This window comes from Drosophila guanche, unplaced genomic scaffold (genome assembly GCF_900245975.1).
Source record: "Drosophila guanche unplaced genomic scaffold, DGUA_6, whole genome shotgun sequence".
In the NCBI taxonomy this organism is placed as follows: domain Eukaryota; kingdom Metazoa; phylum Arthropoda; class Insecta; order Diptera; family Drosophilidae; genus Drosophila; species Drosophila guanche.
The window spans coordinates 269,324-294,534 of record NW_022995747.1 but is presented as its reverse complement, the minus strand read 5'-3'; the positions used below and the strand labels follow the sequence as shown (position 1 = coordinate 294,534).

Here is a 25,211-nt window from a genome sequence, read left to right as displayed (position 1 = left end):
GTGGGTCGGCCATCTTCATCTTCATCTTCATCTCCATCTCAAGTGGCGGACAGCCTCCGCCTTGTGTTTGATTTCCATATGAATGTGATTTTGATTAGCAAATGCTTTCAATTGCCGCTGCTGCTGCTAGGAGCTACCATTTTGACAGCGGACCAGCACCGTGCGGACTTCCTGTATCGCATTGGGGGACTGCAAGACATATGAAAGACAAGTGTTCCAATGCCTGCCCCCTATCACCCCTCTCCCCGTGGTGCGATGGGTAAACAAAGCGGGAAACACACGAAAGACGAAATATTCTAAAATTAATTTTCGAAAATGTCTTTTCGGCTATCCATCCCCAAAACGCAGCGAGGAGGGAAATGCGACAAGAAACGAGACAAATGGCTGTACTATACACATAAATATGTACATACATAGTACATACATATATGTACATCCAATGGATCTCTCTGTGTTCTCTGTCTGATGGGAAAATGCAATTATGGGCTTCGAAATGGGGCACCGAAAGAGCTGCTCTCTACTATCTATCGAGTGACACATCCCACAAAGCCAAAGGATAACACTCATCTTTATGTGGTTCATACATACATATATTCTATATAGGGATGCCGCCGGCCCACCACAACATCCACTCGTGATCCTTTTGGCGTTGTGGAATCAGCGCTCAAATATGATTAATAAGTAATTTCTTTGTCAACAACTGGCTGGGGACTGGCGGCTGACGACAGTCACGATAACGAGAGGAACGAAACGACAACGACGCCATGGAAATCTTTAATAAAAATACATGCATAAATAAATTATAGGGAAAACAGAGAGCGAAACAAGGGCTACGAGCTGAAAGGAAAGCGAACGAACGGGTAATAAAACAAAGCGATGACAGCCCCCCGTATACCCTGTGTAGCGCGTGTGTGTGTGGAGAAGGGGTGAAGGGGGGAAGTGGAGTGGGTGTGCAGAGCGTGACCGCACTTCCTTTTGGTCTCCTCACATTTCCTTGGCCTTGGCTTTTCCCTGTTTATTTCACAGTTGTAAATTGCACAAAGTAAATGAAGTACTTTTTATTATAAGCCAACAAGGCAACCCCACTTCTCGCTCCCTCGCTCTCTCGCTCTCTCTCTCTCTCTTTGTGGCAAGTGTCGTTGACTCTCTATGACCTAGAGGCTGTGAAGGGGCAGTATAGGGAGGCAGAAAGAGCGGCATGTGTAGCGCACAAAGATAATTCTCGGAAGTGCAGAAAAGTTTTGTTTCAGTCTCAATTTTCCCTGAGCATTGGCAGTATGCAAAAATGGAAAACCGAAAGCGATTTCTTGCGACTTCAAGAGAATTTCACCCACCTCACTCCTCAGCACCGCCCCTAATCGAGTTCAGAAGAATGGGACTGGGGACTGGGAAGAATGAACCATTGAAAAGTTCAGATTTCCTTCTGCCACACACATCCTGGTCCACTCGAGAGTTGTTGTGCTTGCAATTTTCCCTTTAACTGCAAGCCAGGAGAAATTCCGTCAAGAGACAGTGCGAGAGGGAGGGAGGGTGGAAGGGTGGAAGGGTTGGATGGACGGCCAACAGAGATGGCTAAGAATGCAGTCCTGCAATCCGACCTGAAACGGATGCTCACACTGGGTGAGATTTTCCATCGCATACCTACAGGAGGGAGCAGCACTAGAGACCCCACTGGAATGAGGGGAGGGAGATTATAGGGAAGGCAACACCGTCTGGCATGCATAAACCTGCAGTTATACGGAATCTCCGAGAGAATGAGCAATTTTCCCCACAATTCTTGAGCTATGTGAAGCTCTCCCTTCACGAAACGAGAAACGCAGTTCTCGCCGCATCTCCAACATACAGAAAAACAAAGACACAGAGTGGGGTAAAAAGAGAATGCAATCGCTTTGGCTGGAAGGTTTATCAGCAGCTGCAGGCTTCGCTTCAACTGCGGAACGAAATGGTTTGGCACTGTCCCAAGTCCAAGTCGAATTCGGAGCTCTGGTGTCCTCTCAGGAGCGGGAACAACGCTGCGGGCTGTGGACAGTAAACAGCACAGGCGAAACAGAAATGGAAACAAATAGTTGCTTTGCTCTTTTGTCTAATTAAAACATTTCATTTCGTGCCGTTTCCCAGCACCAGCGCCATTTGTTGACGTCACACGCACAGCTCGCACGTGTGTGTGGCCCCCGTGTAAGCCTCCAGCTCTCTGGCCTGTGCATACCCTGTAGTCGTGGAGCATAGATGCCATGGTCCATGTTTGAACACCATAATTTATGGTAAATACTAGACACTAAACTAATCCCATTGCAGCAGAGCTTGGCACGACCCATTTTTTATCGTGTCGTGCATAGAAAAGGGAAAAGTAAATTTCAAGTCTGAAGTAGAGGATACTTTCTAGTCGAAATAAGTCTAGTCTGGTCCATGTGCGTGACAGACAAACGCAGGGGCGCACTCTCCACTCACTCTCCAATCGTTCGCTGGTCAAACGTTTTCGTCTTCATTTGGTTCTGGCTTTGCCTCTGCCTCTGCCTCTGCCTCTGTGTGTGCTGCTTCGTCATTATGATGATTTATGAACGGAAATCATTTTTCGACCTGGTCAAAGGGGGTGCTGGTAGTGGGCGGCGGGGGTCCTTTCACCAGTTGCCCGTCGAGGACTTGTTTTGCGGTTGCCTAAAGTATGCAACAGTTTTCAATTTCGTTTCCGTTTGCTGCAAACTTTTCTTCACACTTCGATGGCTCTTTTAATTTGAAAACGAATGCTACGTAAAATGTGGCTCCTTTTATTCGGGTCTGCAGGATTCTATTCGGTTTGGTTGAGTGTGGGGCTTTTGGTGTGGGTGGGGCTGATGGGGGGAAAGTTTGCTGACAGCTGTCTGCAGATTGATGGGCTTCTCTTATTTTTTTGGGCATTAATTTCCACGCATCGAATTCGGCAAAACTTTGACAGCTGCGGGAAAGATGAACACTGAACTCTCCTTTTGTGTGTTGGCTTGACAGCAACAAGTGGGCGGAGTATGCTTACCTTGTGGTAGATCATATTGGGCAAAAGTCTCTTCCAAAACGGCCTTAAAATAAAAGAGAAAAACAGTCTCAAAATGTTGCACTTCCCGCTCAGATTGGCCCTATATAAGAATAAGATACACATTTGAACTTCGCGCCCAGGTATGTAAATTTACATTAACATTAACTCATATATTTTGAGTTTGTTCCCGCTGGCGCCATGAGGGCGCCACTGCAGCGTATTTAAATTTACATTATACATACATAGTACACAGAAAATTACAGAAATAAAGAGAGAGAGAGAGAGAGAACATAGTGGTAAAAGTGAATAAACCAGGGCTGGATTTTTTGTAAAACTTCTTTTTTAAACACTCCGACAGAAAATAGGTACTCAACTGAGACAACCTTGAAGAAAATTAACTTGCGCTTACGCTTCCAGCTGACTCTTAATATTAAACGGAATTTCCAAATCGAGAGATATGATTCCAATCGACAAAACGGAACGAACTGTGACTAGAAAACGACAATGGGTTAAACATTTGCTACCCATGGAGGGACGGATTTCCTCGAATTAAAAAAATTTTGGAAGTCTCTGCCTCCAATCAATGCAAAAACATTCCATCTGTGTTGGTAAGCCATCTCAAGAAAAATATGCAGATCCCGAGAATATATCTAGATCGATATGTATATACAAGGAAGGCATTGCAAGGAAGGTTAAAAGCATGTCAGTCTAAGATAGAGTCATTATTAATATTTGAAATTGTTTGATTTAAGGTTTACGTTATATGTAAGTGTGGCTGTACATTTTATTTGGATATTTCTGTGGGATTTTTTTTGCTCACATTTGAGACGCAAAAATGAGGAGAGACAGAAAGGATCTTGCTGACCTAATCCTCTCTCTGGAATGTGACCGCAAGGTATGGCAAGCAGGTACAAAAGAACGAACTTTTCAAAGCTCCCACCTTTTTCGCACCTGTTGAAACGATCCCTAATGGTGCATGCGAGTGCTTTGGTAAGAGAGGATTTCCTCTTGTCGACACTTAAGCTTTTAATGCAAATTTCGCACCATGAATGCTTCCTTGCTTCGTTAAGGGAGTTTGAAAGCTCGCTAATATAGCTATAGGAACCTAATGAACAATGAACAACTAAATATTAAATAATATATATTAATATGTGACTATAGAAAATATATGTATGGTTTATGGTATTTATTTATTTATCTATTTTCAATTAAGAAATTAAGAGAGGAAGGAGTAATAAAATTAACAAATATGCTAAAATAAGGTGATGGTAATGTTAAATAACTATAGTTATTGCATAAAACCTGAATATGTTCATGCTGTGCGTAATTAGAGCAGCATGTGGTAATCGGAGGCGGGGGAAAGTACGGTTGGTCTTTAGCAGGGAACGCGCCGTTTTTTCGTACGGTACCCCGAAAAACATTCGTATTGGTACGAATAACTGTAATATCCGCGTACGTGAGCGGCAGCGACGCGGCAGAGCCTTGCTTATTCACAATAGATGATAGATAAGGCCGTGCCGAGCCCTGGTCATCGCTAAGCTTTTGTACTCCTTCTCACACGCCTATTCTTTTACGTTTTCAAAACAGAACTGTGCGGACGCGTGCCGCGCAAGAATATTGATCGAGGTAAAATTGCACTTTAAACATAAATTGATCACAGGAGCTAATCTAACTACTTTTATATTTTTCTTTATCTCAGCTTTTGTAATTTGGCGTAAAAAACACAAGGAACCGATGGAACGCAAACGCGAACGGAAGCGGCTGTACCGCGGCTTGGACAAACATGAGCGCAATCTGTCCTCCTCGTCCTCGTCCTCGTCGCCGACGTCGGTAGCTAGGCAGGTCTCGTCGAAAGCCAGCGACGATCCCCGCCCGACGACCAGTGCAGTGGCGGAACCCAAGCGCGAACGGAAGCGGCTGAACCGCGGCTTCGACAAACATGAGCGCAATCTGTCCTCCTCGTCCTCGTCCTCGTCGCCGACGTCGGTAGCTAGGCAGGTCTCGTCGAAAGCCAACGACGATCCCCGCCCGACGACCAGTGCAGTGGCGGAACCCAAGCGCGAACGGAAGCGGCTGTACCGCGGCTTGGACAATCATGAGCTCAATCTGTCCTCCTCGTCCTCGTCGCCGACGTCGGTAGCTAGGCAGGACAGTGCCACAACCATATCAAGTTCATCACAGTCCAGTGGGAAAACCCAAATGGTCGTCCCGTCGGAAGCCGGCGACGATCCCCGCCCGACGTCCAGTGCCTTGGCGGCAGATGCACGGAATTGGGTGTATTTTCCTAGTTATTATGACTCTGATGATTTTATAAGCTCTGATATGAGCCTTAACGCAGTAAACGGTACTCGGCTGCCTAACATACAGCCAATACCCAGGCGTCGAGAGACGCTAATATTAAATAAGAAAGCCATGGATATATATCTGGCAGGGACCACAGGCGGGTAATAATAATAATAATATAGACCCACTAATAGTTATGTAATTAGATTTCAACATCTAAATAAAAACATATCCAGATTCTAGAACTTTCAAATTATGCTTATAAGACTAAATCGAAGCACCCAGACACTGTGTGGAAGAGAGAGGGTGCAATAGCTTACGAGTGTGTGTGGTTGCCGGGTCCGAAAGAAAAGGAGAAATATACAGAAGAAAACAAGGAATGGCAACGCGGAATGGAAAGATAACACTACTCGACAAAATCAAACTTTTTGTTCCCGCTTCGAACCAAAAAAACTTGTTTGAAGAATTTTAAAATTATTCTCTTGTAACGGTAGCTCTTTTTTTAAAGGTAGCGCCTTTTTTTTCTCATAACCATAAAAAAAAAGTTCTGCCATAGAAAAAACAGATTATCTTTCATAAAATGTTGGTCTGTATCGAAGCGGCAAAATCTTGTCGAGTAGTGTAATTATTAGCACGCATTAAATGGCTGCGAAAGTCAAAAGCGCATTGCCCCTTTTTGGTAAATATACATACTTATGTACGTATGTATATACAAATAAAGGATTTACGTTGCCAATTTGGTTGAAATTCAAATTTTTGGCGCTACACAGAAGTGGACAGGCTGGGTACTTTGTAGTGATGGCCAAGTTTCTCTGGCTGTCGATGATAAGCTTTGAGGAGACGATTCGCGATGCGATGGTTATATAATATAATAAATTGAAATATACAAAATATAATTCGTATATTATATATATATACAATTTGTTTTTTTTTTATTGTTTAAATTTCTGTTGCAGTTCTTTCTCCATTTTGGTATTTTCTAGGCTTATTATTTTATTAGGGATGGGCGGCACTGAAATAGAAGTATCGCTTCACATTTATACAGAAATTAAATCCAACCAAAGCACTGTTTGAATACGCATAATATTCTGATTAAAATTGTTCACTCGCAATAGTATTTTAGCATAATGTAATGACATTAAAATAAACAATTATATCTGATGCTATGTGTTGATGGCTATCGATATTTCATAAGTATCGATTTATGAAATATACCATTGAATGTGTGAGCCGTTTCGAACTATGATTTAACTAATTTGTACTAAATAACATGAGCGAAACTGTAGATAAAGAGATCGTCATTGCAAACATCGGAGCCGCGACCGTACCAACGCAATTGCTCACCACTCTCGCACACCTACACGATAGCTTGATTCAGCACGCAGTCGGCTTGGGCCGGCTTTTTTATATACAGGATGTTTCTGCCTGGAACGAATGGTCCACGGATGTGGCCGAGTTTGAAGATCTCACTCCACATGAAGCGTGTGACAAATTTCTACACGAAGTCCTTCCTATTGTGAACACCTATCAATTGGCGACAAAGGTAAAAAAGCGCCTGAGGCTGCTGGATCTGCATCCGTGCTTTCGTCGCATCAAGCAGGGCTATCAGTACGTGCCCAATGCCGAGCTCTCCACGTGCTTCCTGCTGAAGGCGAATCGGGACTTTCGCCTGGCCAGCGCGTTACCAACGGTAAATAGAAGCCCCAAGGCACAACTATTACAACAAATTCTAATTGTATTAATATTCACTCCACTCCTAGTCTAACGACTCTGCGCAAGCTTCCCACACGGTGCTCATTAACGACGCGGCAACTAAGCAGAGACTCAGTGTTGGCTACAACTTCAAGATCTCCCCTGAGACTGCCAGCCTGTTCTCGGCCATGGTCTCCAATGACCTGGAGTTATCAATTGGACAGCGGCACGATTTGGCCGAGATCCATCGCCGCTTGCGTCAGGCAAAGCAATCCTTTGAAGACACCGCCAGAGTCTTGCCATTTCGCAGGAATGTACATAACCTGGTCTACGAGATGGATATCTATGTCAATCTAAGAACGAAAATATGCAAGGCAATTAACAAAAACTATCACTATTAGACAGCGACTTCTTTAAATATCGCTGCTCAATTTGATATTTTAAATATACAAAAATATATTTTCATACAGGATAGCTAATAAAAAAGAACACCCTTCGTGCCGTAAGATATAAAAACCTATTCAAATGCTTCGCTTGGTAAACATGCATATATGTAAGTGTAAGGCATATTATATATCAGATCATACATCAGATTCAGTCACCTGCCGCGTACCCTCATTGTAGTAACCCACGCACTTGGGGCACTTCTTCAGAAACTCTGGTGGACAAAGGGGACTGCGGGAGGCGAAATAGCAGCGCACGCTTCTCAGAATATCGGGCAATGCCTCCGAGACTTCTTTGTGGTCCAAGCTCGCATGGAGTTTCAGTGTTTGTCGAATGATCTGATAGAGCACCGATTCCGTGGGTAGGTGGTACTTCAGCCAAAACTCCTTTTTGGTGCTTTCCACAAAGGTCTGCGTCATTCGGAGCACCAGCTTGCACATGTCTGGCTTCCAGTGCTCGGCCATGCTGGTGATTAGATCCTCGAAGCTCTCAGCGCTTGAGATGTTAGCAATGATAGCTTCTCCGTAGTCGGCCAATTGGATGTCCTGACCATTAATGTTGATTGAACGGATCTGCAGCAGATTTGGTGGCACCTTACTAGGTTCAGCGGGTAGTTTCGGTTCACCCGAAATGTGGCCACCAACTCCACTGGTTTTCAATAGTTTTTCGAGCTCCTTTTTTGTGGGTACCTCATTGACGCTGCGTATGAGGTCCAGCCTGCCTTGTGTGGACGACTCCATGGCCTTGGCTTCTTCGGAGATCTTCTTAAAGGTGTTCCTGCAAAAACAAAGTCATTAGTCTGGCAGGTCTTCATGGATAGTACCTTACTGTACGTAGCTGCTTAGGCTTGTGCGATAAGTGGCTTTGTTGACCATTTCAGACGCCAGGCGAAAGTTATTGACGCTGTGCGTAAACAGAACCAACGACTCGGAGAGCAGCCTTGCACTTGGAGTATCGACCTTCTCCCCATCAACACGCCTCTGAGGGAGCACAAATAGAACGTTTTTCATACATATACCAGAGATTAAGTGTATCATACGATGCCTACCAAAAGCAGATATAGCACTTTGTCGCTCGCTCTTATATGTTCTACTTCATTTACTTGCAATATATATCTAGAGCTTGATGCCGAGTAAAGCCGATGCACTCCAGGCAATTCCGAAGCTGCCTTCAGACTTTCAGACGTTATGAAGCACGCATTGCGTGTGTACATTTTCTCCGTTATCAAATAAGTTTTTAGCTCAACCTGGCCATCGATCAGCTTGTAGACGCCTCGATCACAGGTTACCATAACCCCTGGGGAAAGAGCTGTGCGCTTTAAGTATGTATCCCAGTCCTCAAAGATCCCGCTTTGATCCACATACATCACGCAACAGTCTCGGCTGCTGCTCATCCCTCCATCCGTGTCGGCTGAAAGTAGTATAGTGATAGGCATATCCAGTTGGATCATTTTGAAACTACTTTAATGTACGACATTACCAACGCAGCGACGGCAGCGGAAAACTGGGTGGATCGACCAGGATCTGCTATTCTCTGCCTTCTTCAAGTCGGTCACTCCATTCACAATAACCACAAAGAACAGCGCAGATAGGGACTGGCCATTGGTGTATTTACCTAAATATATGTATATACATATGGATTAGTGACGGAACTGTTGTTTCGCGGAGTCTGCTTACGTAGAGTCCAAACGTAATCCGGAATTCTTGATGTCTCTGATGTACCAAATTGACGATTAAATATTTCCTCAACTTTGCTTTTCAGAATGTCTCGTTGATTCTGCAGCAATCTGTCAGGTCAGGGATTGGCCATCTATAGATTTCAAGTGAGGGACAAAGGATTCCGTGCGGGTACTCACAGATCCCAGGTGATGTCCTCGCCATGGCTGAGAATCTCTGCTAATACCTGTTGCACTTCTCGGGCCGTGAGATTCGGTGGTTCAGCCATATTGTTGAATAATTTTACATTTTAATGCACTTTAGAATTGCCGCAGCGATATTTGTATGTATCGATATATCGATATGTTAACTGCAATATATTTTCGAACAGTACCTACAATTTATGTCCTCTTGTGTGGGTTTTATGCTTTTTTTTGTGTTGACCTCTTTAGCTTGAACCATAAAACCCACCCGACCTTGTGAAAAATTAAGCTATCAATCAAATAAAATTATATGTGCAATGCTTAGAGTCTTAGTTTGCTTAAAATATGAGCCCGAATAACAAAATCAAAGAATATGATTTTTGATCAACAAAACAAACGTTAACCCATTGTCAACCTGGGGGGCCTTCGAAACTAGCACGAATTGTGTGAAACTTGAAGATTTTTAACGCAGCTCATGTGAAAGATATCAGAGTAATATGTTGTTTTAATCAAAGGAAAACTATGAATTTTCATGGAAAATTAACAAACAATTTGATTTTCCGCTGTTTCCATCAAGCTGGTCACCTGTTTAAATATAAGGAGGCCTAGTGGGCTAAGTTCGTTCACTCGGCCACACTGCATACGCCCCGAAACCACAGCTTCAAATTTCATCGTCGGCCGCGCTAGCAACAATTGAAATCTGTTAAACATTTGCATTGGCTGTGTATTGTTGACTCTATAACTTAAGGAAAACCGCTCCAGTCGCGTGTGCATGTCTCCCTATAACTTTAACTCCTGAAACATCACCCACTGGTCACACTGTTTTCCACCCACTATCCACCGAATAAACCGACAAAGAAGTCGGCGCGCAGTAAAACATAAAAGAAAGGCATTCTTAAGAAACTAAACAAGAAAGAAATTAAAACCAGGAGCGACCGGAAAGTATCTGGAAGATTCGACTAGAGGGACTGTGTGTGGTCCGGGTGTATTTATTTTGTGTAGTTTAAGTGAGTGAGTCGCCGAGGCGATCTAACGTGACAAGGTATCTGTGAGATATGCAATCGTGGTGCTCCTTATCAAAATCGGCAGCGGTGTAAGGGTCAGTGTGAAGGGGAAGAGTGCACAAGTGGACTGCAGAACCACATCCAGGTGTCTGTCAGGTGTCTGTCCTTGAAGGCGCAGAAGAAAGAACCACAGCAACAAGTCCAAAGGAAACCGAATTTGGGTGAGTCTGGACGTGCGCCATTCATCCACCATGCACCATATGTACATCAGATACATTGCCCAAAATTAAGAATAGAAATAGACGCTGGGGCTGACGTGTCTTGTCCCGCTTCCGCCTTGCAGTGATAACAAAATTGTTGGGAGGGATCGTCTTGGAGCTGATATGCCCCACACGGAATCTGGGGCAGCAAAATTGAATTCGATTTTGATTAGAGAGAAATGTGTTCTATTTGGAATCTGGAATGTGATTTTTCATCATTTAACTAGGGAGCGTGCATGTACATACAGTTATATATGCTATTTACATGTATATATGTAGCTGTATGTATTTGTGCGTGTATGCACTTTTTGTCACCACATGGAAGGCATTCAATTGTCAGCTTGACCGCTCTCTCCTCCTCCACTCGCACATGCTCCTCCGCTCTTCTGTCTTCGCTGGCGATAAGCGTCTATGCATACATACATATGTACATATATCTGGACTCTAAAATGTCTGTGTAGGAATAGGCTTCTATATGTTTGTTTCTGTGTGCGTGTGTTTATAAAAAGGCATGGAATCGAGGGGAATACGAGGGGGAGGCTGCGTTGGTCACGTAGTCAATTGTTGGCGTTTGTTTTGGTTTTCTTTTCCTCTCTCCTCTTGCACTCTCTCACTCACTTCTCTCTCTCTGTTTTGCTGGAAAGGCACAAGAAATCCGCCCTCGTTACTGAAAGGAATCGGATTCAGTTGGTGAACTGGCACAGGTACAGGAACTGCAAGGAACCTGGAACTGGTTCAATGCGCATGCCTTGCCAACCATCCCGAGGGTCCTGTGTCTCCGCTTAGTCAGGACACAACCCTGCGCATTCAAAATATTAATATATATTCTTTTTAAATTTGAATAATTTCTCCCCTCTCTCGCATGTCGACTGCCGATTCTCAGAGCGGCTCCTATAGCTTCAATTAACTTGCGATTTGTTTTAATTAATGAGTTTCGCAAATAACAGTACGCTCGCTCGTCGGATCGCATCGCCACTTGACCAACATTTGTTTGCTAATTAGTCGAGCAATGAGAGTCGTCCGTTAACCGGTTACACATGTTGCAAATTCCGCAAACAGCGGTAGATCTTGGGACCATCTCCACCCAGTCCCAGTCTGAGTCCCAGTCCATATCTGAAGATGATTTGAAAGCGAAAGTCACCCCCGGTGCAAGTGCAGATGTGGAGTGGGATTGCAATGAAAGTGTTGACTACTTATCGAATGGGGCTCCAGCTCCCACTGGCCCACTTCTCTGCTGTCTGGCCAAGTGCCTCGCCCCCTTCCACTTTCCACGACTCCCTCTCGGGCTCATCTTCATATCTGGCTTTTTTATGAACACTTTGGACCGGTTTGCGCTGCCATTTTCATTTATGCTCACATTTCAAGGTGAGTTGTAATATTTATGTGTGCACACGCTCCACTCCATGACGGCATCTGTCTGGCATCTGGCATGAGGATCCGGAGAGGGAGGGGACTGGGATTTGGATTGGGTCCCCCCGCACATTTGTCATTCATCGCTAATTAGCAAAACTCGTTGAATGCACTTGAAATGCTCTCGCTCTCCCCGGATCCTTGCTTCCATGCTTCCTGCCGCCCCATCTGAATCTTTAATGTGAATGGGATGCCACTTTCCCCACCCAAAGGGGCGGCGGGTTTGGGTTTGCGTTTGGGTCTCTCTTCCATAAAAGTTCAGCGCAATCAAATTAACGCTTATGGAATTGAAAAGTTTCTCGTACACTCTGCTCTCTGTTCTCTCTATGGATAGATGGACGCCCTCGTACTTCGTAGAAGTGTAACTTTTGCCTGCAGCTGACAAATCACATTACCCTTGGGTGACTGAGTGACTGTCGGCGGTCGGATTCTGGAGGGGATGTGCTCTGACCTCAGACTGTGTTGGCAACGTGTGGCAAGGCTAAGCGAATTACACTTAACAAAATTGTTTGAATAATATGCACAAAATTAGTCAGTTAGGTGGGGATAGAGGGCATCCCTAGACAGAGCCTTTCTATCCATTCAGATCAGTCCTCTGTCTAAGGATCCAATCTTCTGTTTTGGCGCAGCGCCCCTCATTAAAGTTAGGGCAGATCCAAGACATGTGTTTGATAATGACGATAATGTGTTAATCGAAGAGACGAGGCGCGTCTAACGAGCCCATTAAGTCACTGAATTATAAGAAAAACTCGACTCTGCATCAAATTACAGTGGAGGAGAGGCCAGAGAAGCTGAACACTGAGCACTGCCGTCAATTCGATTTTAATTATGCATTCGATCAGGCAAATTGGCCAAATCGAGTTGTGGGGAGTCGGAGTCAGAGGAAGCCGTACCCAAAGCGAATTCCGAATGGGCAAATGTCACAACAGCCAAAGAAGCGAATCAGAGGAGCAATGGAAGCATGGCTAAGGTCAGTCCGGGGCTCTGACATTTACCAGACAGACACTAAAGGGGGAGCAGTTTGGCGACTTCGTGCCACATTAACAGCCAGCGGAGTCTCCACAACTCTCTCACAGTGCAGAGTCTGGGCCCAGCTCCCAATTGGATGCGGATGCATAGTTTTGTGTCTTTTTTGGTGGCTCATAAATGTTGCTGGCTACTGGTTGCTGTTTCTGCCGTTTCTGCTGTTTGTGCGGCTGCTGCTGCTGCTTTTGAGTTATGACTATGGCACCGGCCATCTCAGCAGCTACCTCTACTGGTCATTAAATTTATGGACGACATAGTGTGGGCCAAGCGAGGCGAGCCAGATGAATGGATGGGTTAAGGATGGGCAGAGGCTCCTGCCTGCCTGGCAGTTGGCCTTGCCAAAGCAATCCGAGCTCGAACATCCCAGTGTCCTGTGACATTTGCACCTGAATAATACTGTCGGGCTGTTCAAATTGTCCCGTTGCATTTTTATAGAATTTCCGCCGCATGTCGACGGTTTCATTTGAGTGGGAGGAAGGGAAAGCGGCGGCGGCGGCGGTGGGGACGACAGCATAGGAAGCAGGGAAATATGCTTTTTACGATAAGCAGGGGACCATTGTGACATGCACAGTGGATGCTCCCAGAAGTGGACAAATGTTCCCATCCACCCACACACAGCAAGGGATGGGATGGATCCCATCTCAGACAATGCACCCGATTCAGGTCAGCGGTTGACACTTTGTTTTTTTACTGTGGCTTACTGTGGAGCAAGGACACTGTTTTTTGTCGTTATTGCAAGCTGACAGGAGGAGAAAGGGGAAGTACTATAGCTGGAATTAAGTTTGTCACTAAAATACATACATATGTACATGTATGTACATCCATGCATACATTACATACTTATGTATGTAAAGAACTCGATTGTAGATCCCACTTTTGTTTCGCTCAGTGCAGGAAGGGCTTACTGAGTGTCTTGTCGCCGTGTCACAGTCGTTGCAATTGTTGCTGACTGGGCTGGATAGTGTTCGTTCGTTGGCACCTACCACGAACGTATCTGAATATCTGTATCTACCGTACGATTATATGTATGTATGCACTTACTTGATTTTTCAGCAAACCAAGCCACCCATCGCTCCACCCATCCATCCATCCCTCAGTCATCTATTTAGTCAGTCAGTGGGTCGAGCTTAGTCAGCGATTTGCACAAAATATTTCATAACTTAATTGCCGCACGGTAACAAAGTTGTGGAACAAAAAGCTGAAAATTCATTTACTTACGTTTCCTTCTGCGGAAAAGTGCAGTGCAACAAAATAAAATAAAGAAGAGGGAAAAGAAACAGAAGAGTCTACCGCAAGTAATCAAAATTGTTTTTGTGTTGCGAAAAGCTGACGCATTGGCCAGCCCAAGCAGAAACCCGGCAGAAGCGGCAGAAGCGAGCCAGAAAAGTGCAACACGCAAACCAGAAAGCCAGAAACTCAAAAATTGATGAGGCAGCTTTTTTTGAGGCTCCGATTGCGTATGCTTCGTGGGCGGACTGTGAAAATTGGGCGTGGGCATTGTGAAAAGTGCAGTCCGATGATGAAAGTCCATTGGGGCATTATGCCCCAATCCCCAATGGACTTCGCACTGCAGAAAACTGTGTACAAAAGAGGGTGGAGGGTGGAGGGTGTTGTATATGATGAGGCGTGATTGAAAATTGATTACAAAGATGGTGAAAGGCAAGGAATTCTCTGAAAGAGACATAAATTATTCCCAATTGAGTCTCCTAAACCAATATTCATCTTCGCCACGGAGTTATTTTGAATATTTTAATCAAATAAATATCTCTGGATGCAGCCAATTTGGGTTTGGCCATCAGTATTGCATTGCATCGAATGTTTGTTGTTAATAATTATGGTGTCAAACCGAACTATTGTCACTTATACTTGAATTTCCCATTTCCCAAAGGTAAATGCATCAATTTATACACTTTTTCCGACCAGTTGCACTTTGTAATTTTCTACCAATTAGTAAAATGAAATTAAATCAAATCAAATACAATTTCGACTTTTCATGTGCATCCTCTGACATTTCTGGATGACAGCCACCGCAGCCGCAGCCACAGCCCCAGCCCCAGCCCAGTATCTATGGTAATTAGAGCCGGCTGACATTTTCACTAGCGAAATTTATTTGCGTTTAATATTGATAATTTCGCATATTGAATGGGAATATTGAATACTGTGCACCGAATCCAGTTCTGTTTGATCTGCCATTGTGATTGTCAATTTCGTTCAACTGCCGTTTGAGTTCTGTTTGGACGAAGCCCGTTTTAGTTTCAGTTATATTCGAACCTTAATTTGGTTGACCAGAAATGTGAGCAATCGAATGTCGAAAGCCGGCTCCTATCGAGGCTTGGGCCAGACAAGGTGGCAGGTGCTTCTGAATATGTTTAAAAGTATCCATAAATAGATGGATCTATGGCATATTCGTTTTAATAACAGGTAAAATATGATAAGTGCCTGTATTGGATCATAGATAGATCTTCTGAAATTGCTTAATTTAAATGAATACTCCATAAAATCCGTTCAGGTATCAGCACTGATCGTACAGTACAGTACTTTGATTGCTTTCCCATCCTTTCTTTTTGCAAACACTTCAGTGCTTCAGCACCAATTATGCAACTCACTGCATTAAAAACTGCTTAATGCAATATTTCTACAGCGACCACCGATCGCCGATCAGCAGTTCAGTGAACCCGTTAAGAGAAGATTTTGCTCAGTGGCACACGCTACAGATGTCATGGTGGCGGATGGCGGATGGGGGATGGGGGAACCTGTCCCACAACCAGAACTCCGGATGGAATAGATATTTGCATTTCAATAACTTTGATTGTGTAACGTGTGGTCCGGAGAGGGGCAGGCAGCGAGAGGCAGAGAGGGAGCTGTGGGAGCTCCGTTATATGTCCATCCACAATGAAAGATTTCTGTTCTGTTCTGTTCTGTTGCACCAGCGACGCGTATCTGTGGGATACATTTGCATATTTAACGGAGTTCTTTGAACCCCAATTCATCTTTTGGTCCGATCCGCTCCGCTCCGCCTAGATGCAGGGCCTGCTTCTATGAGTATCTCTGATCTGGAGACGACCCAAAATCAACAGGCAAATCAAATCAAATTAAATAGAATTTAATGTCCGAGTCGTAAAACTTTACCGCTGCTCTCATTATGATCGAACATCGGACTGGGGACAGACTCCGACTTGAAATGGAAATTGGAATAGATCTCTGATCCGAACCGGTTTGCTACGATCCGATGGTTAGACCGGGCGAAAGATTATTTAATATTTGCTGACAGCCTGTGTCCGCTTAACAAGTGTTAGACGACATAAATCGCAGCCATAACTTCTGCAGAATCCGATGAGGAGCAACATTTTAATAACATATCTTATCGGACTCTATTGTAGAGAGTGCTCCGAGTCGTACTCCACACTCCGCACTCTTGATTAATGTGAGCAATTACCTTTTCGAGTGTGAGCCAAAAAATTAATTATTTCTGATAATAATTCATCAACAAGGCACTTTTCTGGAGAGCCTATCCAATCCTGTGAGAAAAGATGCTGTGGGCAAAGGTAAGGGAAGGGACAACCAAAGCCACAGGCTGGGACCCACCGCAGGCGCAGGCACAGAGGAGCCGCTTTAATATGCTAATCGAATTCCCCAAAAATAACAACGCAGCGCGTTTATCTTAAAGATGCGAATTAACAGCGAGCTGCTAATTAATATCAATTTAAATTTATTGGCAAGTTAACCAAGCCGCAATCCATGCACCCCACACCCGAAAACGGAACTTGAATGGCAGATACAGAGACAGAGGCACGGACAGGGACCCCCTCGCACAGGTGACTGATTGAGGTACATTCACTGAGCTATCCATTCGACAATGATTAGGAAAATATTCTATTAAAGTTAAAGGTATTGTCAGTAGGTAGACTTGAGGTGGGAGTACATTTTGGTACCTCTGACCTTTACCTTTAAGTTATTTTGCATTTAATGTTATCCATGAGAGATAGTCTTTGAGCAGAGTATTCTCCAGTGCAGTTTCACGTCCCCGCATCCCAGAGAATAACTGTATCTTCTACCCGCTTTATTGTATGTGACAGCAGTAAAGCAATCGCCATAAAACAATCCGCTGGATGGCAGCGCAAATTAAAAAACGCTCATTAAAATAAATTGTCCCCAAACAAAACCCCGTCCCAGTCCTGATATTTGCTCCACTGAAAACCTCTTATGTTCTGTTCTGATGTTCTATGAGCTGGTCTGAAAGTGATATTAATCAATATGAAAGCCGCTTTCGAGTTCAGTGAGCTTCGCTTTCGTGTTCGCTTTCCCATTTGTGAGAAGGTTCCTGGACTGCGACTAGGGGTCGCCGCCTTACACATGGCTGGAGACGCAGTCGCTAATTCCACATACATTTTCGGGGGTCTTTAACTTTCACTCAATGTTTAAATCTTCTTTTACTTTCAGATCCAAAGATGTCTGTGGACTGGCAAGTGCTAGGCGGGCTCTGCCTGCTGCTGGTGGGCGTGGCCGTGAATGGGGAGCTGTACACGGCCCTGGCGGAGATGGAGGAGCTGCTTGAGACTGAGTCCGTGCTGATAACCAACCTGGAGGGCTACATCCGCGTACAAGAGGACAAGCTGAGCTTCCTCAAGAAGTGAGTATTTATGCTTTGCATGAGTCGCAGATACAGACACCGATACAGATTAATGGCCTTCGCTTAATCAGTCTTAAATTTCACATAAATACGTCTCTGACTGTGTCTTTGCCATTGCCCATGAATTCCATTCCTCATGCAAATTAGTGCGAGGCGAATATCTCATATGTCTTCTAATGAGGGATTGGGATGGGGCTGGCAATAGAATGGGATCTCAGGTAGTCTTCTGGTGCATTCTGGTAATTGCTTTTGCCACGTGCGTGCCGCGGCAGCTGTTGCACTTCGCCCGCAGATAGAGATACACCCAAACATAGTCAATATCTGCACTCATGTGTAGATACATCTACAAGATAAACATCTTTCTCCTTTTCCCCATGCTTATTCTTATGTACAAATGTAGCTGCGTGTTTGTATGTGGCAGCGGAAGCAAATGGGGGAGCGCAGAGCGGTGAGCAGAGAGGTGCAGGATGCGATGCGGTGAGGCAACTCCCCTAATCAAATAATGCCATATCCAGACCGAAGCAGAGGCACAGTCAGGCAGGATCTATCTGGATGTTCCTGTTCCTGTCGCTCCTCGGCTTTGTCACAACAAAGGACAAGACAGGAGATCCTCACAACAGCTGACAGCTGTTTGCCTGTCGCTTCTGCCTTTGTATCTGTAGCTGTGTCTGTGTGCCTGTATCCTTGTGCGCTGTCATTGCCCTGCAGTTGAAGTCCCTCTTTGTCGCTCCCTCTCTGCCACTCCCTCTCTCTCTCTCTGTCTCTGCGTCTCAGCTTCTTCTCACCATCATCATCTTGCTCTCTCTATGGCCATGTATCTGTGGCATACACTTCTCTGTCAGTGGCTTGTGGCGCGTGCCGTCCGTCTGCTGGCAGGAGTTGAAGTTTTAATGCCGCTTTAAATTTTCCAACTGACATCTCCCCGGCGGGACAGCTGTCCAGCGCCAGTGCCAGTGCCCGCACGCCCGCCCGCCCGGCTAATCCCTTTGACAGCTGCCCCATCGCCCACTGACTGGCCACCGCCTCATCCATTGCAATTTTGATTTGATTTTGGCCAGCGAAACTCAATTAAATTTCCCAGCACAGCACAAAGAAAAATCTGCGGGAGCTCTGCCCTGCCCTGCCAGGATATGTCCATGCATTTGCACATAGAGATGGAGCCACGGCAATATGCATGCAATATGCATAAGGATATACAGGATAAATGAACTGGGAGATATGGGATCTACTCTGCTCTGCTCTGCCACTGAAATGTAACGGTCGCTGCCAAGGGTGGGCCATACGCGGCCGTTCGCTGGGGAGGTTTTCACAGAAAGAGCACGACACTAAATTCGAGGGGGGAGAATACTCGACGTGGGTTATGAGTTGGTAAATAAGAATTATACGTACGAGCAGTGCTGATAAAGAGAACGTAGCCCATGGTATGCCGGCTGCTGCTCCTGCCTTTCGATTCGTTTCAACCCTCGCCGAAGAGGGAGCAAAGGCAAAGGCAAAGGCAAAGGCAGGAGCAGATGTTTCTGTTTTCGGTTTCTGGCTTAATGGAACGCGCCAAACGGAATACGGGTGTCTCGGCAGAGGGCTCTTTTATATGTATATTATGTATAAATGGATAAATGGCTGAGTGGGGGGTACGGGAAGGTACGCGGGCAGGCACGATCCACTCGACTGCGCGACTGCGCGACTGCGCAGGAAGTCGAGGAGCCGACATTTCCACAGTTCTAGGTTCAGTCGAGTCGCAGTTGTCGTCGCGAGCGGATCGGAAATAGCAAGAGACGGAGCTTGCCATAAGAAAGTGAACCCTAGAAAGTGTACAGAGAATAAGTGAAGTGAAACGCACCCCCTGGAAGACGCCATCCACTCCAGATCATGTCGCAGCACAACTACACGAACCCGGCCTTCTGCCAGAACAGCGAGTTCTATCCGGTGCCCAGCAGTAGCGGCAACAGCAACAGTCGCGTGGAGTCCATCTACAACCGCAGTCTGCAGCTGAACTTCGGCGCCGTCCCTCGGCCGGCCCATGTCGCGCCCTCGCCGAGTCGCGATCCCCGCGAGGGTCCCCTGCGCATGCAGCGTAGCATGTCCACGCGATCGGTGACGCGGAAACAGCAGCAGACACAGAACTACCAGCAGCAGAAGCAGCTGCAACAGAACCACCACCACCAGCAACAGCAACATCAACAGCAGCAGCAGCAACAATCTTCAAGTGGTCGCTATGCACTGGTGCCCCTGGAGGAGCTGAACGTGAGCAGAGCCAGCCGATACGCCATAGTGCCCGGACAGGCGGCCCAGCGACTGGCCAGGTCTCAGGACAACCTCGATCGCTATGGATCTAGGTACGGACTGCAGTCGGACGAGGAGCCCCACTCCTTCCACGAGGAGCCGCACCAGGAGACGCAGTTCGCCAGCCTGCCGCCCATGCTGAATGCTCTGCCTGCGAAGCCCATCGCCAGCCAAGGGCAACAGGGACTGCAGGGACAGCAGGGACAGACGAAGATCAAGCACGCCTTCAGCAGCGATTTTGGCAGCAAGACGTTCCTCATCGTGGACAAGAACAGCAACCAACGCTACCAGATGGTGCCCACGGCCGAGGACGAGGAGCTGGTGGACGAGAACCAGGAGATCATCCAGATGCACAACGGTCGCGCCCATCGGTACGCGATGATACCCACGGACGCGGAGGAGGCGGAGCTGGCCGAGGAGGAGTCCTCGCTGATGCAGCTGCAGCAGCAGCAGCAGCAGGAGACCTGCCTCAGCACCTCGGAGCTAAGTCAGCAGTACGCCGCAAGGACCTCGACGCCACAGCAGAGGAACGCAGCGGCCGCCACTCGGGCACTCCACGAGCTACTCATCACGCCAAGGAAGATGCAGCCACCGCCGCGACTGGCCCACTCCACGCCCCGCAACGCTGCCCACCATGAGCAGCTGCAGCTGGAGCGGCGCCTGCAGATCTACCAGAGCCAGCAGATCCTCAGCCAGGTCGCTGCTCCGCCTCCGCCCACACTGCCGCTCCGCCAGAACCGACTCTCACCGCAGAGACTCCACTACGAGACGGTGAAGGCAGCTCCAGCCACACTGGCAGACCGCTCCATGGCCGTGATCAGTCCGCGGGTGCAGGAGCAGGAGCGTGACCAGGAGCAGGACATGAGCAGCATCCAGGGCAAGCCTCAGAACAACAACTCCTACCCCCAGAAGCTGGCCAATGCCACCATCACTCTGGCCGTCGTCTCACTGATGCTCGTCCTGGGCAGCACCATGAACGCCGGCCTCATCATCTACATGATAGCCCACGTAAGTCGACCGTCGAGCAATCCATGAGTTTTCGAAGAATCCCTCGATAACCTTTCGTTTCCTTCTACAGTTTGGCAAATCCTTCTATCTGCAATTCGGTTTGGTGGCCTCCTTCTGCGGCGTGGGCCTGGGATTCCTCGGATTCCGATCGCGTCACTGCGAGTGGCTGCCGAACCGGAGCTACACCTCCGGCTACATTCTGGTCACCGTGTTCTGTCTGTTCAAGAGCTGCGGCCTGCTGGTGATCCTCGTGCTGGACCCATTCCCCGGCCTGCCGCTCCACGACGTCACCACGGGCGTTATCCTGGGCCTCTCCACCTTCACCATGTTCTTCATCGGCTTGGGCGTCATGGGCAGCCTCTGGTGCTACCGTCCCCCGCCAGACAACCGCGTCAACGTGGTCTAAGGATCGTCACACTACGAGTAGAAAGTACCATAAGTTCCCCGAAATAGATTATAGATTCCCCCTTCCTTCGAGCACGCGGCACACGGAACGGCTAAAAGACCAAAACTAGTATTATTCATAGAGAGTTTATTCCCAAAAGAGACTGTAAATACCATGTGGGTTGTACTTACCTTACCTTACGACTAGATGATAGTTTGTTTTTAATCTAAATTTAATTTAAACACTCTCCTAAATTATTGTTCACCTCACCCCTAGGCTAATGGAAACTAACGATAAGAACTTTCAAAATAAAGGCCCTTCAATACCACTTCTTAGAGGGTTCTTTCGATTCCAAACTTATGGCATACTCGTATCAGTTAAGCTCTCAATCCTTTCCTTGATTGCTGGGAAAACTTCATCCTCTGTTCTAATGGGAATTTCAAACTCACGAGAAAAAACACTTAGTGAACTTTATGGAAACTTTCTTTGATTTCATCTCCAGCAAAATGGACGAGTACCAGCGGGAGCACGCGGACGCGGCCAGCGACATAACCGCCTACGTCTCGAACCCGATCAATGCCTACCTTTTGACCAAGCGGCTGACCACGGACTGGCGGCAGGTGGAGAACCTAATGGAGCACGACGTGGGCACTGGTGAGTGGGGGCTGGAGAGGTCTGTCCATGCCTATGACATCAATGACATCTATCTTCCCCCCCTCTAGACTTCCTGCAGAATCTGACGCAGTATCGGAACGTGCTGAAGTTCCCCTCGGACGAGGACCTCAACGGGGCGGCGGTGGCTTTGCTGCGGCTGCAGGACACTTACCAGCTGGACACATCCAGTGTGGCACGTGGCAAGCTCAACGGGATTCAGTACAGGTAAGTGAAGAGACAGAGAGAGAGAAAGAGCCACGTATAGAACCAGAATGACCATCCTTTACCGTACTGCAGCACGGAAATGTCCTCGGACGACTGCTTCGAACTGGGGCGTCAGTCGTACGTGAACAACGACTACCACCACACGGTGCTCTGGATGAACGAGGCGATGTCCCGCATGCTGGAGGAGCCCCTCAACCAGACCCAGACCTTTACCCGTGCCGATGTGCTGGAGTACTTGGCATTCTCCACCTACAAGGAGGGTAAGCATCCGCCGGTTTACTCTCGTTGTTGTCCCGACTCGTTTGCATGGCACTTTTGAGGTCCATTTGGCTGCAGGAAATTGCACTCATGCCAGACTTCACAGCCGGCCAGGTGACTCGAGATGCACTAAGAGCCAGGCATTAAGTGCGAAAAACTGTTGGCCATCGGCAGTCGCTGCGACAATGTTGTGGCTAAGAGCAGCCCCCTGGCCACGCAGTCAGAGCCATGCCCCAGGCACGTCCACCGCCCATCCTCAGCCTCATCATGGCTCATGGTGGTTTATGAGCGTCTTATTACCCAAGGATTGCCATGAATTGTGCCCCTATCCGTTCATCAAAGAGTTGCCAGCCACACGCATATGTAGCTACACTGCGTGCCACTTTTCGTGGCACACAACTTATGGGCGGGTCCAGGGCGTAGCGGAAGTGCCGCCATATTGTGTTGAGGAAGGACGGCAAGCAAAAAAAACACACACACAGGCGCACAAATGTGTCCGCCCCTGAGGCAAGTGACAGGCTTTCTGTCACCCCTCCTGCCAACCCTCTTCCCAGGAGGATAGCAGTGCACATGTGTGGGCAGGGGAGATGGAAATTTAAATTTCTGCCTCTGACAAGGTCTCAGAGTTTTGGTTGAGGTTGAGGTTGGAGCCTCCTGCTCTGCTCCTCTGCTCCTCAGAGTAGAGTGCGGCCTCAAGTGTCGGGCAAACTTATTAGGGAAATAGAAAGAGTCGTGGCTGGGGCCATGAACAGCATCGCAAATGAATAACTAAGCAACTTTTCGAGCAACACAGAAACAATCCAATTCAAGTTTGCATGTCGTAAGGGGAGGGGAAAGAAACTTTCCAACTGGAAAATGCACCCCAAAGTAGAGCCACAGTGTAGCATACTTTCGGGCAGTCACTTTGTGGATGGAATTAACTTTTGAAACATACTTTCCCCTGCAGGCAACGTGGAGAGTGCTCTGGTGATGACCAATGAGCTGCTGCAGCTGCTGCCGAACCACGAGCGGGCTAATGGCAACAAGCGCTTCTACGAGAAGGAGATCGCCCACCAGAAGGAGATGAAGAAGATGAAGGGCGACGATGGCACCGACGAAATGCCCGTCTCCGATCTGGTAAGGAAATTGCGAGCAGCTTCCGAATGTTGACAGATTTGATTGGTTTGCCTCTACAGCCCGTGGCCAGGAGCGATACCGGCGAACTCGGCGTGAAGGAGCGCAAGTCCTACGAGATGCTCTGCCGCGGGGAGCTGAAGCCCTCGCCGACGTACATGCGATCGCTGCGCTGCCGCTACGTCACCAACAATGTGCCCTTCCTGCGGCTGGGACCCTTAAAGCTGGAGGAGGCCCACAAGGATCCCTACATCGTGATCTACCACGACGCCATGTACGACAGTGAGATGGATCTGATCAAGCGCATGGCCCGCCCGCGCTTCCGTCGCGCCACCGTCCAGAACTCGGTCACCGGGGCCCTGGAGACGGCCAACTATCGGATCAGCAAGTCGGCCTGGCTGAAGACCGATGAGGATAGCGTGATTGCGAAGGTGGTGCAGCGCACCGCGGACATGACCGGCCTGGACATGGAGTCGGCCGAGGAGCTGCAGGTTGTCAACTACGGAATCGGTGGCCATTACGCGCCGCACTTTGACTTTGCCAGGGTGAGTGGCCCCTTTAACTCCCTTCCCTTTCTGCTTAATAATCAATTAATTTCAAATCCTTGCAGAGAGAGGAGAAGCGCGCCTTTGAGGGCCTTAATCTGGGCAATCGCATTGCCACTGTCCTCTTCTACGTGAGTTTTTCTGATTCTTTAGCCATTTATATCCTATATTTCCTATTCCGATTCCTTGCAGATGAGCGATGTGGAGCAGGGGGGAGCCACCGTGTTCACCACACTTCGAACTGCCTTGTGGCCCAAGAGGGGCACAGCTGCCTTCTGGATGAATCTGCATCGGGATGGCGAGGGCGACAAGAGGACACAGCACGCCGCCTGTCCCGTCCTAACGGGCACCAAATGGGGTGGGTTATCCATAGCAGTAACAAGTACAGTTTTCTGGAAGAATTTTCTCAACATGCTTTGCTCTTTTTTTTGTGAATAGTTTCCAACAAGTGGATACACGAGCGTGGGCAGGAGTTCCGACGGCCCTGTGCCTTGAACGAGGACAGTGGCGACTTTGCCATCTAGTTTGGGCTCTAGTTAATAGAAAGCAACGAATCTTAAGTGCGGAGAGGACCCTCTGAATCTCATCCCTCTCAATCTCTCCCACGCCCTTGCAGGCTGGCCATCGAATTCCTATTGTACATACAGCATCCAGCTGGGAGGCAGCTGCAGCGGCATCTCTTCTACTCTGTACTCACTTACGGACTGCATGGACTGTCCATACCTATATCATAGAAACCTATTGAATTTATCTACTTTTGTATATTGCCTAGTTTAAATAGTAGAACAAATTTCAATAAATGGAATACCAAACCATAACAGAACCGCAACCCCTTGCGACCCCCTCTTCGAGTGCTTTCCTCCTCACGCTAATGCTCGATTAGTGGCGGTGTCCACACGCCCACTGACTATCCATCTGCCCCCAGGGCTCATTCATCAAGTGCAGTGCGGTAAGAGGAGCTTTGCTTCGGTTCCATCAGCTGTTGACGGATGATATGTACACATACGTATGTGTTCGTGTGTGTGGGAGTGTGCATCTGCAGCTGTGTGTCCATGCATATAAATCGGCTTACGAGGACCGCGTTGCATGCTCTGCGACAGCGACGGCAAATTTGATTTGCCAAGTGAAA

The 25,211-nt window shown here is 47.3% G+C and overlaps 5 protein-coding genes across 5 annotated transcripts; 4 read left to right on the top strand and 1 right to left on the bottom strand.

Annotated features, from left to right (window-relative positions):
* Window positions 1–4,546: 4,546 nt before the first annotated feature.
* Window positions 4,547–5,543, top strand: LOC117583384 (osteocalcin 2-like). The gene is made up of 2 exons (XM_034271669.1): window positions 4,547–4,633; window positions 4,707–5,543. Exon 2 carries the CDS (start codon window positions 4,742–4,744, stop codon window positions 5,453–5,455), a length of 714 nt encoding a protein of 237 aa, XP_034127560.1. The 5' UTR covers window positions 4,547–4,633; window positions 4,707–4,741; the 3' UTR covers window positions 5,456–5,543.
* A 959-nt stretch (window positions 5,544–6,502) lies between these two features.
* LOC117583383 lies at window positions 6,503–7,416 on the top strand. The gene is made up of 2 exons (XM_034271668.1): window positions 6,503–6,980; window positions 7,051–7,416. Exons 1-2 carry the CDS (start codon window positions 6,561–6,563, stop codon window positions 7,381–7,383), a joined length of 753 nt encoding a protein of 250 aa, XP_034127559.1. The 5' UTR covers window positions 6,503–6,560; the 3' UTR covers window positions 7,384–7,416.
* A 37-nt stretch (window positions 7,417–7,453) lies between these two features.
* On the bottom strand, window positions 7,454–9,404 carry LOC117583382. The gene is made up of 6 exons (XM_034271667.1): window positions 9,282–9,404; window positions 9,103–9,212; window positions 8,906–9,040; window positions 8,475–8,836; window positions 8,255–8,406; window positions 7,454–8,203 (listed from the first exon to the last, which is right to left on the bottom strand). Exons 1-6 carry the CDS (start codon window positions 9,368–9,370, stop codon window positions 7,564–7,566), a joined length of 1,488 nt encoding a protein of 495 aa, XP_034127558.1. The 5' UTR covers window positions 9,371–9,404; the 3' UTR covers window positions 7,454–7,563.
* A 557-nt stretch (window positions 9,405–9,961) lies between these two features.
* On the top strand, window positions 9,962–24,911 carry LOC117582999 (prolyl 4-hydroxylase subunit alpha-1-like). Its single transcript, XM_034271149.1, has 10 exons — window positions 9,962–10,509; window positions 17,425–17,614; window positions 21,790–21,941; window positions 22,010–22,166; window positions 22,239–22,426; window positions 23,371–23,540; window positions 23,600–24,082; window positions 24,148–24,213; window positions 24,275–24,440; window positions 24,521–24,911. The coding sequence occupies exons 2-10, from the start codon at window positions 17,433–17,435 to the stop codon at window positions 24,604–24,606; spliced, it is 1,650 nt and encodes a 549-aa protein (XP_034127040.1). The 5' UTR covers window positions 9,962–10,509; window positions 17,425–17,432; the 3' UTR covers window positions 24,607–24,911.
* Window positions 18,434–21,615, top strand: LOC117582998 (putative uncharacterized protein DDB_G0271606). The gene is made up of 2 exons (XM_034271148.1): window positions 18,434–20,902; window positions 20,973–21,615. The coding sequence occupies exons 1-2, from the start codon at window positions 19,481–19,483 to the stop codon at window positions 21,306–21,308; spliced, it is 1,758 nt and encodes a 585-aa protein (XP_034127039.1). The 5' UTR covers window positions 18,434–19,480; the 3' UTR covers window positions 21,309–21,615.
* Window positions 24,912–25,211: the final 300 nt, after the last annotated feature.

Coding starts and splice junctions, on each gene's coding strand:
- LOC117583384 (XM_034271669.1), top strand. CDS start 4,742: ATGGAACGCAAACGCGAACGGAAGCGGCTGTACCGCGGCTTGGACAAA.
- LOC117583383 (XM_034271668.1), top strand. CDS start 6,561: ATGAGCGAAACTGTAGATAAAGAGATCGTCATTGCAAACATCGGAGCC. Junction 6,981..7,050: donor TGGCCAGCGCGTTACCAACG/GTAAATAGAAGC, acceptor CTCCACTCCTAG/TCTAACGACTCTGCGCAAGC.
- LOC117583382 (XM_034271667.1), bottom strand. CDS start 9,370: ATGGCTGAACCACCGAATCTCACGGCCCGAGAAGTGCAACAGGTATTA. Junction 8,837..8,905: donor CCGCTGCCGTCGCTGCGTTG/GTAATGTCGTAC, acceptor TACTACTTTCAG/CCGACACGGATGGAGGGATG. Junction 8,204..8,254: donor AGCCTAAGCAGCTACGTACA/GTAAGGTACTAT, acceptor TTGTTTTTGCAG/GAACACCTTTAAGAAGATCT.
- LOC117582999 (XM_034271149.1), top strand. CDS start 17,433: ATGTCTGTGGACTGGCAAGTGCTAGGCGGGCTCTGCCTGCTGCTGGTG. Junction 21,942..22,009: donor GGAGCACGACGTGGGCACTG/GTGAGTGGGGGC, acceptor CCCCCCCTCTAG/ACTTCCTGCAGAATCTGACG. Junction 23,541..23,599: donor AAATGCCCGTCTCCGATCTG/GTAAGGAAATTG, acceptor TTGCCTCTACAG/CCCGTGGCCAGGAGCGATAC.
- LOC117582998 (XM_034271148.1), top strand. CDS start 19,481: ATGTCGCAGCACAACTACACGAACCCGGCCTTCTGCCAGAACAGCGAG. Junction 20,903..20,972: donor TCATCTACATGATAGCCCAC/GTAAGTCGACCG, acceptor TTCCTTCTACAG/TTTGGCAAATCCTTCTATCT.